Source organism: Pongo abelii, chromosome 1 (genome assembly GCF_028885655.2).
Source record: "Pongo abelii isolate AG06213 chromosome 1, NHGRI_mPonAbe1-v2.0_pri, whole genome shotgun sequence".
Lineage (NCBI taxonomy): Eukaryota > Metazoa > Chordata > Mammalia > Primates > Hominidae > Pongo > Pongo abelii.
The window spans coordinates 76037774-76051949 of record NC_071985.2 but is presented as its reverse complement, the minus strand read 5'-3'; the positions used below and the strand labels follow the sequence as shown (position 1 = coordinate 76051949).

The 14176-nt window shown below is 37.6% G+C and overlaps 1 protein-coding gene and 1 pseudogene across 7 annotated transcripts in view; both read right to left on the bottom strand.

The window, feature by feature from the left end:
• The window catches only part of RC3H1 (ring finger and CCCH-type domains 1), a 95681-nt gene that overhangs the window by 35899 nt on the left and 45606 nt on the right, over positions 1 to 14176 (bottom strand). For all 7 annotated transcript variants that reach the window (XM_024232244.3, XM_063726429.1, XM_024232262.3 and 4 more), the window contains exons 5-9: positions 13910 to 14085; positions 11996 to 12196; positions 9696 to 9828; positions 4017 to 4135; positions 2013 to 2125 (exon numbers count right to left, since the gene is read on the bottom strand). In XM_024232244.3, the coding sequence (XP_024088012.1) occupies positions 2013 to 2125; positions 4017 to 4135; positions 9696 to 9828; positions 11996 to 12196; positions 13910 to 14085 (742 nt within the window). The remainder of the gene's footprint in view (positions 1 to 2012; positions 2126 to 4016; positions 4136 to 9695; positions 9829 to 11995; positions 12197 to 13909; positions 14086 to 14176) is intronic.
• Positions 912 to 1030, bottom strand: LOC112131673 (5S ribosomal RNA; annotated as a pseudogene).

Here is a 14176-nt window from a genome sequence, read left to right as displayed (position 1 = left end):
TTTCTCTTATGTTCCTAGGTAATTTATTGGTTCAATTTATATACACCCTGGAAGAGATCCTTAATTTTAACTTATTTTTAAATTGGTTATGTTTCTCTTTTTAGTTTACATGAGGGCAATTCATTTTTGTGATTTTTAAAATTTGCCATCTTACTAAATTCTCATTTCTTTTGTTTCTAGTACTAAAGTTTTTCCCAATAACTTTATGGCTATTTTATTCTTTCTTACATACATTAGCTACTACTTCCACAATGTTAAATAACAGTGGTAGAAAAATTTACTATTAATTACTAGCAGAAAATTTTTCTTTATCCTTGACTTTAATGAGAGTGAACTGAATATTTTACTAATTAAGCATCATACTATTATGTTGGCTTCTGATTTACAATATAATTTATTACCATGCTGAGAAAGTATGGTATTTCTTATTAAGGAATTTTGATTTTTTTTTTTGGAGACAAGAGTCTCACACTGTCGTTCAGGCTGGAGTGCAATGGCACAATCTCAGCTCACTGCAACCTCCACCTCCTGGGTTCAAGTGATTCTCCTGCCTCAGCCTCCCGAGTAGCTGGGTCTACAGGCGCATGCCACCACATCCAGCTAATTTTTGTATTTTTAGTAGAGACGGGGTTTCACAATGTTGGCCAGGATGGTCTCAGTCTCTTGACCTTGTGATCCACCCACCTCAGCCTCCCAAAGTGCTGGGGTTACAGGTGTGAGCCACCGGCACCTTGCTGGAATTTGATTTTTAATTGACATTCAATTTTATTCAAAAGCCTTTGGCATTTTTTGGATATTATCATGTTATTTTCTAAGTTGTGATAATTATATTGTACTACTTTTGCAGAGTCATGGCATCTATTTTCTTTTCTTTAAAAAAAAATTATATTATTTATATATATAAAAAAAAAAACCTACAGCACCCAATATTCCCAGGTAGTCTCCCATCCAAGTACTAACTGGGCCTGACCATGCTTAGTTTCCGAGATCAGATGAGCTCAGGTGGATTCAGGGTGTTATGCCCATAGACATGGCATTTATTGTAATGTATTACTGAATTATATTTAAATTTTTGAGATTTTTAATATTAATACGTGTGATAGATTTGCAGTTTTGTGTTATCTTTGTCAAATTTAATGGAAGTGTTACATTAGATTTATAAATAAATTAAGAGGCAGTGGGTGTGGTGGCTCCTGCCTGTAACCCTGTCTTTATTTTTAAAAAATAAAATAAAATAAAATAAAAATAAAAAAAATTAAGAGGCTTTTCCTTTCTTCAATGAGCTGAAAAAATTTAACATCCCTGAAATTACCTTGTCCTTGAAGTTTAAAAGAATCTGTTAAACTGAGCCAAGGGCAAAATTTTCCACTGGAAATACATTATGCAATTAGTTAAATTAAGTCAAAATTGATTGAAATTCTTAGACTTTTAATTTTTTTTGGAGTGAAAATGACCCACTTTTAGATTTAGCTAATCATAAAATAGTTTCCTATCTATAGGCATGATGCAATAAAAGCTGAAGAAACTGCTTTTCATTTTTAAAAATTATGTACAGGTTGAATATCTCTTACCTGAAATGCTTGAGACGACAAGTGTTTCAAGTTTTGGATTTCTCTTGGATTTTGGAATATTTGCATATACATAAGGAGATGTCTTGGGGATAAGACCCAAATGTATAACACAAAATTCATTTATATTTCATATACATCTTTTACATATAGTCTAGAAGTAATTTTATACATTATTTTAAATAATTTTGTGCATGAAGTTTTGACTGCTATGCATCACAAGGTCAGGTGTGGAATTTTCAACTTGCGTTGTCAAGTTGGCTTTCAAGCATTTTTGGACTTTGAAGCATTTCAGATTTTCAGAATAGGAATGTTCAAGCTGTGTTACATTCTAAAACTGTCCTATTCATTTAAGATAAAGCAACTACTCTTTCTGTATTTCTGTATGTCAGCAAATTATTCCACTTACATCTTATTCCAAAGTCTCCTGACTTTCACACTTACTTTTCCAGTTCCTCCTGTGAGTGTGCAAATGTACAGCTGGCCCCACGAGGGCATCCTCCTCTCTGCTTCATATCTCGACACATGTAAGTTTTGTATTTGCTATGCTGTGGAGGCTAAAACCAAAATCAAAACATTAGATGTGTAATAACCCCCCACAAAAAAACATACATTTTGTGTTGTCATTTTAGGATCTTGATAATCTAGATAAGTAATTCACATATTTATTTAGATTACCAAGAGCAGAAGTGCTGGAAAGTCATTCTGTCTGAAGTTTCAAGTCCAAATATAAATAAAGCAAAAACAAAGAAAGTAGTCCTAATTTTTCTGATATGTTGATATTAATTCTCAAACAAGTAGCATCATATAAATTCTTGAATAAATCTCATGGGCATTCTTATACTTGTTTTATATGGAAAAAGAAAAAGCTCATGGGGGCACTATCATCTCATTCCCCCTTTTTTTTTTTTTTTTTTTTTTTTTTGAGAAGGAGTCTTACTCTGTTGCCCAGGCTGGAGGGCAGCGGTGCAATCTTGGCTCATTACAACTTCCACCTCCCCGGCTCAAGAGATTCTCCTGCCTAAGCCTCCCGAGTAGCTGGGATTACAGGTGTCCACCACCGCACCTGGCTAATTTTTGTATTTTTAGTAGAGACAGGGTTTCACCATGTTAGCCAGGCTGGTCTCAAACTCCTGACCTCAGGTGATCCGCCTGCCTCAGCCTCCCAAAGTGCTTGGGATTACAGGTGTGAGCCACTGTGCCCAGCCCATTTCCACATTTATAATGAAAAAGCAAACCACTGTAGTTTAAGACTTTCAAATATATAAATTATCTTCTAATATTTGTTTTGTACAATGTTCAATATAGCTATATGTATGTTTCCATACAACATACCACAAAAACTACAAAAGGCCCTATAATCAAAGAATATTCTGTAACTAATTCTTCTTGACATGCAGAATAATATACGAAGAACTTAAAATAGTTCCAAAAGTACAAGTGACACTTATTTACAACTCAAGGATAAGGCAGGAGGATGGATTTGAAAGTTAATGAAATATGAGACACAACACTAAACTAGACAAAATTTAGTGTATTTTATCACTATATGGCAGACTTTAAAGGTTAGTCTCATTACGTTTGTTATTTTCTTCAAGATGTCTAATGAAACAGAGAGTTAAAAACTGTAGGTTCTCCTTTCTTTTATGCCTATTCATAAATAAAGCTTTGACTTGTGTTAGATAGGTTAGGAAAATCATATCCAGATTACTTTACTTAGCAGGATAATTTTTATATTTCTTGCCTCTTAAGCAAAAAGAAATACTGAGTAATCTATTGATATTTACCTGAACCAGGTAAATTAAGAGTTTTACCTTCACAGGCTTACTACTGCAAAATAAAAGATCTAATGAACCTAATATAAATCCTGAGAGCAAAATAAAATTATTGGGAATAAAATTTAAAACTCTAGCTATAAGAAGTTATTATAGTCTACCATCGTAATTCATCTAAAAACTTTGAGGGAATTTGGCCCAATGGCATTAACAGACATTATGAATGAAAAAAATCTTAAAATATTAATAAGAAAATCTATAGAAATTTGAACAGTATTAGAAAGACACAGTATTAGCACTAAAAAGTGATACTTATTGTCAAACCAAAATGTAAAACAAACTAAAGAGAATAATAATCTTATATAAATGGAACAAACTTCAGCACTGAATCCATTTTCTCCATCAAATGCCACCATATCCAACGTGAAGACTGACCCCAGCATGACATCAGATCAATAAGGATTATTTAATGTCAATATTGTCAGATAAAATTATCAGCCTAATGCAGTACATTGTTAATCATGCCAAGGTAATTTATAGTTTCTATAGTCAGAGTCTCAAAATATTCATGTCATCTTTTTGGCTTTGTATCTGTAGGTATACCCATAGTGGTTTACCTATAGTTTTAAGGCATATCCACAGTGGGTTAATAAGTTTTAAACAGCTTCCTTACCTGCTGCTGATCTGCTCCTTTTTTGCTGTGGTTCTGGATATAATCAACCAGCCCATGTACCACTGTACGCACAGCAACTAGCCCATTTTCCAGCTGTTCCCAAGTAGGAGGAGGAGCATCTATACAACCAATGATAATAATGTTACTCAATATTTTCCCTAATATCAAACTAATAAAAGAGTTAGTTGACAACATTTCAGTGAAATCAAGCTTCACACCTTAGCTTTTTAGATAATAGCTTATTCACCTAACCATCATTTTAAAGGAATGGACATATTCTTTCAAAGCTGGGGTTGCAAACTGAAATAACCATAGGAACAAGAAAGGTAACGTGAAAGAGGTAAATAGGCCACACAATAGTGGTAACTGTCATTAGACTCTTAGTGTTGAGGAGACAACAACGAGTGACAGGGACTGCTGAACTGGGGAGCATGTCCCTCATCTAAGAGTATGGTTATAGCTCAGCTTTAGATGATTGTTGTTATGTGATGATGCAAGGCTGGCACTGCCAGATACATTCACTGTTTCCCAGGGAAACCTGAAACTTGAGATTTTTAAGTAAAAATTTCCCAGTTTTAAAATGTTGGCATCTAAGAAATTTAGACCATTGCTCAGACCAGCACCATTAGGACTAAACAAAACTGAGGACTGCCTATAGTTAATTTGCATGTTTATTTTGAACTTTTATATAAATCAAGTTTTGGTAAACAAAAAGCTTTAAAAGTTTAATGAGCCGGGCACAGTGGCTCAGGCCTGTAATCTCAGCACTTTCGCAGGCCGAGGTGGGCAGATCACAAGATCAAGAGATGGAGACCATCCTGGCCAGCATTGTGAAGCCCCGTCTCTCCTAAAGATACAAAAATTACCCAAGTGTGGTGGCACGCGCCTATAGTCCCAGCTACTTGGGAGGCTGAGGCAGGAGAATCGCTTGAACCCCGGAGGTGGAGGCTGCAGCGAACCGAGATCGCACCACTGCACTCCATCCTGGTGACAGAGCGAAACTTCATCTCAAAAAAAAAAAAAAAAGTTTAATAGAAGAGCTATTATATAAAGCAACTCTGCTACATGTCTTCTTCATTTAGTAGGTATTTGCCCAGTGCCAGCACTATGATTTATAAAAGAAAAATTAACTATAAGGCTAAATATATTCTTTAAAAGAAATATATAAAATGAAACAAGAAGAGAGACGTAGAGATAACTTCTTGCTCAGACACCCTGAAAGAACTCTAGGGTATGGCATTTGAACCGGGCTTTGAAGGACACATGGAATCTGAAAAGGAAAAAAGGTGAAGAAAACAAGTATCCAAAAAAGTAGTTTTTGGAACACTTGCTAAATCTGAGTTATTGTTCTAGTTGTTGGGTAAGCAATAGTGATTAAAACAAAAATCCCCATTATATTCAAGGAGACGAGCCAGATAATAACCAAGACAAATAAGCAAAATATAGAGTAGTATTTAGATAATGTCGAATTGAAAAAATAGAGCTAAGAAGAGAAGTGGGGCCAATGTGTAAAATTTTAGACAGAGGCAATCTGCCCGTCTTGGCCTTCCAAAGTGCTGGGATTGACAGGCATGAGCCACTGTGCTCTACTAAAAATACAAAAAAATTAGCTGGGCATGGTGGCACACGCCTGTAGTCCCAGCTACTCAGGAAGCTGAGGTAGGAGAATCATTTCAACCTGGGAGGCGGAGGTTGCAGTGAGCTGAGATCGCACCACTGCACTCCAGTCTGGTCAATAGAGGGAGACTCTGTCTCAAAAAAAAAAAAAAAAAATTTAGACGGAGGCCAGAAAAGTCCTCCTTGAGAAGGTTACATTTGATTAAAGACCTGAAAGAAGGGTTTAAGTGTGCCTACTGGAGACTTTCAAATATATAAATTATCTTCTAATATTTGTTTTGTACAATGTTCAATACAGCTATATGTATGCTTCCATACAACACACCACAAAAACTACAAAGGCCCTATAATCAAAGAATATTCTGTAACTAATTCTTCTTGACATGCAGAATAATATACCAAGGGAAAAACATCCAAGTTAGAGGGAAGAGTAAGTGCAAAGTCCTTGATGTAAGAAGTGTGCCTGGCATGTTGCATGGAGGTGGAATCAGAGAGGAGGGAATTAAGTGAAAAAAAGGGTAGGAAATGAGGTTTGAGAGAGGTAATGGAAGACCAGACCACATGAGGCCCTATAGATCATGTGAAAGATTTTGGCTTTTACTCTGAGTTGATAGCCACAGGAGAATTTATGAGCAGAGGGTGACAGGGTCGCTCTGGCTCTTTTGTTAAAATTAGACAGACAACAGGAAGGCTTTTCCATAATCCCCTGAGAGATGGGGACGGCAGCAGTGAAGGTAGATGGATTCTGGATGGATTTTAAAGGTAGGGCCTACAGAATTTGCTAATGGATCAGATATACATTACAACAGAAAGAAGAGTTGAGGTTTTTGGACTAAGCAACTGGAATGATAGAGTTGCCACAAACAGGATGGCAGGGGAGAGCTCATTTTTAGATAGATTCAGTTTGAAAAGCTTATGAGATGTAGATGATAGATGCTGAAAAAGCAGTTTTTTTTTTTTTTTTTTGATGGAGTCTCGCTCTGTCATCAGGTTGGAGTGCAGTGGCATGATCTCTGCTCACTGCAACCTCCACCTTCCGGGTTCAAGCGATTCTCCTGTCTCAGCCTCCCAAGTAGCTGGGACTACAGGCGCCTGCCACCACGCCCAGCTAGTTTTTGTATTTTTAGTAAAGACAGGGTTTCACCATGTTGTCCAGGATGGTCTCGATCTCTTGACCTTGTGATCCGCCCGCCTCGGCCTCCCAAAGTGCTGGGATTACAGGCGTGAGCCACTGCACCCGGCCGAGAAAGCAGTTTTATATACAAGTTCAGGAAAAAGGCATGGGCTGGATATATATTTCAAACTCTAAAAGACTATCAATTGTAATACGTATTACTTTATGTGCCAACAAAGAAAAAAAAGGTTGTTAATTATAATATGTCTTCATACAAATGCATTCCAACTTCAGAAATGCTAAGATCTGAAATAATTATGAACCTCAGAACTGATAAAAATACAGTAAATTTGTGAGTTACATAAATTGTATTTGAAGCTATGGAATAGATAAGATTATCTAGGAAACAGGTATAGGATTAAACTCTGAGAACACTCCAAAGAGTACAGGATATGGAGATGAGAAAGCAGAGGATGCTGAGGAGAGTCCAATACAGTAAGAAGAGAATTAGTAGCCTAGAAGCCAAGAAAAAAGCATTTCAAGGAAGAGAGAGTACAGAACAATGGCCAGGCATGGTGGCTCATGCCTGTAATCCTAGCACTTTGGGAGGCTGAGGCAGGCGGGTCACCTGAGTTCAGGAGTTTGAGAACAGCCTGGCCAACATGGTGAAACCCTGTTTCTACTAAAGATACTAAAAATAAATAATAATAATAATAATAATAAATTAGCTGGATGTGGTGGTGCACGCCTGTAATCCTAGCTACTCGGGACAAGAATTGCTTGAACCTGGGAGGCAGAGGTTGCAGTGAACCAAGATCTTGCCATTGCACTCCAGCCTGGGGGACAGAGTGAAACTGTGTCTCCAAAAAAAAAAAAAAAAGTTAAATGCTGCTAAATCAAGTACAGTAAGAACTGAGAACTGACTTTTGGAATTAGCTACATGGAAGTAATTTATGACCTTGACAAAATAAGTTTGGATAGAGCAGTGGAGATAAATGCCTGACTGGAGTTCAGTTCAAGAGTGTGCCAAAAAAAGAAATGAAGTGGTAGGTAGATGAGAAATGGGGTCAAAAATGGTTTAGGAACTTGTGGAAGTTCTCTTTTGACTGCTCAGGATGATCAAAGCACAGCAGTCGGGGAAAAAAATCACTCTATATTCTAGTAACATTGATCTGGTTTACTAAGCAATTTTGGGAACAAATCTATAAAAGTAGGCTGATAAAAAACTAAGAGGGCTCTGAATGCCATAGTCAAGAGTGTCAAACCTTATTCTGTAAGCAATTCTACAAACAATGAAAGTTTATGAGTGTGGAAGCAAGATCAGGGATGTGATTTCTTTTTTTTTTTTTTTTTTGAGACAGAGTCTCGCTCTGTCGCCCAGGCTGGAGTGCAGTGGCGCGGTCTCAGTTCACTGCAAACTCTGCCGCCTGGGTTCACACCACTCTCCTGCCTCGGCTCACTGCAAACTCTGCTGCCTGGGTTCACACCACTCTCCTGCCTCAGCCTCCCAAGTAGCTGGGACTACAGGCGCCCGCCACCATGCCCCGCTAATTTTTTTTGTATTTTTAGTAGAGACGGGGTTTCACTGTGTTGGCCAGGATGGTCTCGATCTCCTGACCTCGTGATCCGCCCGCCTTGGCCTCCCAAAGTGATGAGATTACAGGCATGAGCCACTGCGCCCAGCCAGGGATGTGATTTCTTTTACAGCAGTAAGTAGACTGGATTGGAGGAACTCATAGTAGAGGAACTTGGAAGACATTCAGTCTCAGGGAAAAGGAGGCTCACAAAGGAAGTACTTATAAGCAGAAGATATAGGGATATTGTGAAAGAAGAACAGATAAATCCTATTGCATGAAACAGTATGTAGAACAAGTGAAAGGAAAAGATGAGGCAAGACAAAACATTAAGGTTTTAAACTTACATATCTCAGAGAATGAGGTCATTATCAGAAAGAGGAAACATTAAAGGAAGAGCAAGTATCAAGTAATGATGAGCTTGCTTTGAAGCACTCAGAGGAGATGATGGGGAATCTCAGCAAGCACTGGGAGATGTATCTGGAGTGATGCAGAGAAAATAGTGATAGAGATATTTGGGAGTCTGTATTCTACATGAAGGTAATACCCGATGCTAAGAATGAATAACCACCATCAGAGCATGTAGAGAAAACAAAATTCCAAGAGCATAACCTGCCTACTCTTTAGTGGGCAGGAGGGGAAAGCATGGTACAAATAAGACAGAAGTAGCACTCAGGTCAGAAGAGAACTAGGAGATCACAGAAAGATATCAAAAAAGTGATTAACAACATTATCCAAATGCTGAAAACAAATGGGAGTGATTTAAAGACTAAGACAAAGCTTTTGGAATCAGAGACTGGGAATCTACTAGCGAATATTAAGAGAGCTTCAGATCAGTAGTAGGAATAAACACAGAGAAGCTAAAATAACTCAGATGTAAGTATAAGTTGAAAAATGAAGGTTGGGTATATTTTCAGGTTAAGGAGAAGGAGCAGAAAAAGCCTAAGTAAAGATATACAAGAGAGGATACTTGAATGAACAAGATATCATGGAGAGGGCAAAAACAGGATCAAGGAAATGCAACTGAGGATACATAATACAGAAAAAATGAGAAAAACGAGTTTTGGAAGAGGTAAGAATGGTAAAACACAACACAATTTTGTGACGAGAGAAAGAAGAAACATAAAGAAGCCCAGAGAAATCTATTTTCCTGATGAAATGAGCAACAGTGTAAAAAGTATTAAATAAATGTTAAAGTGAACTAACCTGAGATAAAGAGGGAAAAGATTTAAAATGGAAACTTAAAATACTGTAAAAAAGATCTGGAGTAACTACTTTGGGAAACCCTAGAGGAATAACAAAAGATAATTAAAGAACCATTGAGCAGCACGAAAGGCACATATAAGATAGTCCATTAATTTCCCGTGGGTTTACCTGGACTAGGGTCAATGTTTGCTAACAGCTCCAAATGGGGTCTTAGTCGGTTCAAGTTTGCTGGGTCTCCAGTCCGCTGGAGAGCAATTGTTAGTTCCTGAACACTCTGTGCAAAAGAGGCTGGGGTCTGCAACTTAAAAAAGATAAATGTTAACTTTCCCAAAGGTTAGATAATCCTTTAAATATAAAGATTATTTATATCACGATCATTTTTGCGATTTATTAAATTTAATTTTTATCTTCCCATATACCCTACACTTTGGCCAGAGTAGATTACTTGCTACCCAAATAAATTCTGTACTTCTCTGTATCCAGAGCTTGGCACGTTGTGTACTGTATTGCCTCTGCTGTCACATTCTTCAAATGTGAGACCTCTCTCAATTCAGCCTACCATCAATTAGATATATTGATGAGTCTTCTTTGTGAATTGTTAATTCCTGTTTCTCTCCACATTAATTTACTAGAATTAGTGCTTTTCTCATCACTTTTTATAAATTCTCTTTTGTATTATCCAATATGGCAACCTTGGCAATATGTGGCTATTTAAATTTAAGTTAATTAAATGAAATAAAAATTTCAATTCATCGGTTGCAAAAGTCACATTTCAAGTGCTTAATGGCCGTGTGTGACTAGTGATCACCATATTGGACAGTGCATACACAGAACATTTTCATGATTACAGAAAGTTCTATTGCTCTATAAAAAATCACATACACTGCAAAGTTTACCAGTTTGTTGTATAAAGGTCTCTGGATATTAAATTTAAAGCACTGCGCGTGATGTGAGAAAATTATTGTAGGATATACACCGAGTTACACAGTTCAGTTCAGACAGGAAGATTAACCACCTTGTAGAATCTATAAAAGACAAGCCAGGCCAGGCACGGTGGCTCACGCCTGTAATCCTAGCACTTTGGGAGGCTGTGGTGGGCAGATCATGACGTCAGGAGTTCGAAACCAGCCTGGCCAACATGGTGAAACCCCATCTCTACTAAAGATACAAAAAATTCGCCGAGCGTGGTAGAGTGTGCCTGTAATCCCAGCTACTTGGGAGGCTGAGGCAGAGGAATCGCTTGAACCCGGGAGACAGAGATTGCAGTGAGCCAAGATAGTGCCACTGCACTCCAGCCTAGGTGACAGGACGAGACTCTGTCTCAAAAAAAAAAAAGCCAAGTTTCTCTTCAGAGGTAGAAAGGTACTCCTTTAATAGATCATTACTAAGCGTTAAGCGTTTCCGTAAATTATAAATCAGTCGCAAAACTTCCGATACAAGCTCCTGTCCAAACCTAAGAGTTGCAGGTAAAGTCTGGTTAAAGGTATGCAGGGAAGACTTATAGAGCAGAGCAAACAACCTACATTGTAACTGAAAATTATGTACCGCCTTTTCTCCCCCCTAAAGAGACAGGGTCTCACTCTGTTGCCGAGGTGCTAACATAGCTCACTGCACCCTCAAACTCCTGAGCTCACGGGATTCTCCCACCATAGCCTCCCAGGTAGCTGAGACTACAGGCGCCTACCACCACACCTGGCTATTTTTTTTTTTTTTTTTTTTTGGTAGAGATGAGTGTCCCAATGTTTCCCAGGCTGTGCCTGAACTCCTGGCCTCAAGCAATCCCCCCACCTTGGCCTCTCAAAGTGCTGAGTTTACAGGCATGAGCCACCGTGCCCACCCTACACCAAGCATTTAAAAAACATATTTCCCAATTCTCACTGTATTACCCATTCAAGGAATTCTATCTTTAGAAATAGGAAAAAAAAAAAAAAAAAAAAAAAGGTTGGGGGGAACAGTTTGGTAAAAGGTTAGTGTACTCTACAGTGAGAATGGCCAAGTTCAAATCCACTTCTGTCATTTATTATCTATGTGATGCTGGAAAAACATATTAACTTCCCTTTGTCTTTGTCTAAAATGGATAATACAGAGCTGTTAGAGGATTAAATGAATTATTTAAAACCACTAGATACATATTAAGATTTTAGTAAATGTTCATTTTTTTTTAGGTTACTCTTACTATTTGACTCTATTTCTCTAAATTAAATGTAGAGTGGTCTCTAGAGTTGGCCTTCATCTCTGTGATTCTAGTAAAAATAAAATAAAATATAAAATAAATAAAATAAGAAATATAAACTAATCAAATCTTTAAATGAACAAAGTGGTATTATAATATGATTGGCTATGACATGACACTGGCTATAAATACAATTTACAAAAGCTATACAGTATTCACTTTAATATACATTTGTTAAATGAATTACCAAAATGCCAAGATTAGTCTAAGAAGTAAGGAACAAAAAAGGTCCTACCTTGTCAATAATGGACTGCATATGAGATTTGTGAGACTGGTCTCCATAAAGCAAAGAGGACCATTGGTCTGGTGCAATTCGTAAGCCTGCTTCCATAGCAATCTGCACTATCTGGGAGTCGTGTTCTCGCCGCAGAGCTTCATAGGTTCTAAATTCTTCTTTCAGCTGCATCAAAGAAGAGTCTTCATCACGTTTGGTGACCTAATAAGACACAAATGATCTCATAATGAAGTCAAAAAAATGAGTTTATGCTTTATAAGAACATATAATTTTTAATGTAACAAATTTAGCAGCAACAGCAAGATTAAATGAACATACCATTTGCCTACAAAATACTTTCTCCTCTACTTGTTGAGGTAGGTATATTGTTATCATCCCATTCTGAGTCAAGTTGGATTTAGGCCAACATTTTCTGGATAGGTCTTTCAGAAAGAATAAATACAGGCTGAGAATCTCTTACCCAAAATGCTTGGGCCAGAGGTATTATCAGATTTCAGATTTTTTCAAAGTTTAGAATATCTGCATTAAACCACTTGAGCATCCTTACTCTGGAAATCTGAAATGCCCCAATGAGCGTGTGAGCATCATGTTGGTGTTCAAAAAGTTTTGGATTTTGGATTTTTGTATAGTCAATCTGTACGTGCTGGAATGAAATCCAAAGATTTGACAGACTTTAACATATACATTCAGTTTAAGGTGTATGTGTGTGTATATGTATTTTTGAAAAGAAAAAAATACGAATACAATTCTATATTCTGAAAAACAATATGTTTCTTCTCCATAAATGTGGATTATGACTCTTGGGATTGCCTGACAATGAGCTAGGTGGGACTGATGACTGTAGAGCTTCAGATGCTGGTGTAATTCTAAAAATGATTTAATTTGTACTTGGCTTAATTCTCCACGGAGTTTTGTGGGATGGGCTACCACCAGAAAGTGTAAAGTGAGATGCTAGACTAGAATAATCATAATGATTATCATTAGAAGGCTGGAGGCAGGAGAACTGCTTGACCCAGAAGGCAGAGGATGCAGTGAGCCAAGACTATACCACTGCACTCCAGCCTGGGTGACAGAGCAAGACTGCATCTCAAAAAAAAAGTCAGAAAAATAATACTGGATGAACAATAAATGATACATAGTGAGTAGCAATGTTTGAGGCGGTGCTCATTCAATTTGGGATAAGAGACTATGTCCAGCATTACCATACAAACTGAAATGGCAAATGGAATTTCATTATTGTATATGTGGAATTACACTAGGAGAAAATCTCTGAATAAAATTTATTTGGCTGGGTGCGGTGGCTCACGCTTGTAATCCCAGCACTTTGAGAGGCTGAGGCGGGCAGATCACCTGAGGTCAGGAGTTCGAGACCAGCCTGGCCAACATGGCGAAACCCCGTCTCTACTAAAAATACAAAAAGTAGCCAGGCGCAGTGGCCCTGCCTATAATCCCAGCTACTCGGGAGGCTGAGACAGGAGAATCGCTTGAACCCAGAAGTGGAGGTTGCAGTGAGCCGAGATCACGCACTGCACTCCAGCCTGGGTGACAGCAAGACTTTGTCTCAAAAAAATAAAAATAAATAAATAAAATTTATTTGTGCTTCAATAACTCTCTCTTCAGACCAATTCTGCACAGTCTTGGTAAGAAATTGATATAGTTTCTTAGTCTCTTCAAATACAAAAATCTATAAACCTTGACTTGATCTATGTTGTTCAATATCGAACACACAAAAATTCAACATAATAGGATTTAACTATAATAAGACACCATCTACATTCTTTAAAAGGATAAAGAAAAATTGCTGAAATTTTCTGAAAAGATACAGGCAACTTTATTAAACTCAAAGTTTTACTACTTAACTTTGGGGAAAGAACAATGTTTCCTTTCAAGCCGAGCTTTAATGTAGGTTCATACCTTGAAACAGGAGGCTCTATAAAGGAGCTGAACAACATGCCCAATGCTAGTTTTAGAGGCTTGAGGAAACCGTGGCTCCAATCTTTGCACCACAAAGAGAACCAATACTTTTCTTGACAAAGCAGAACCATCTTCTAAGGCCAGCAGAACCAACTTTAAAGCTTCCTCCTGCATTGCTAGGGAAAGTTGGGCAAAACCAAAATTTATCAAGTACATAGATAGGATAAATCCATTTATTAGAAGGGGAATATTTAATCATTTCTGCAG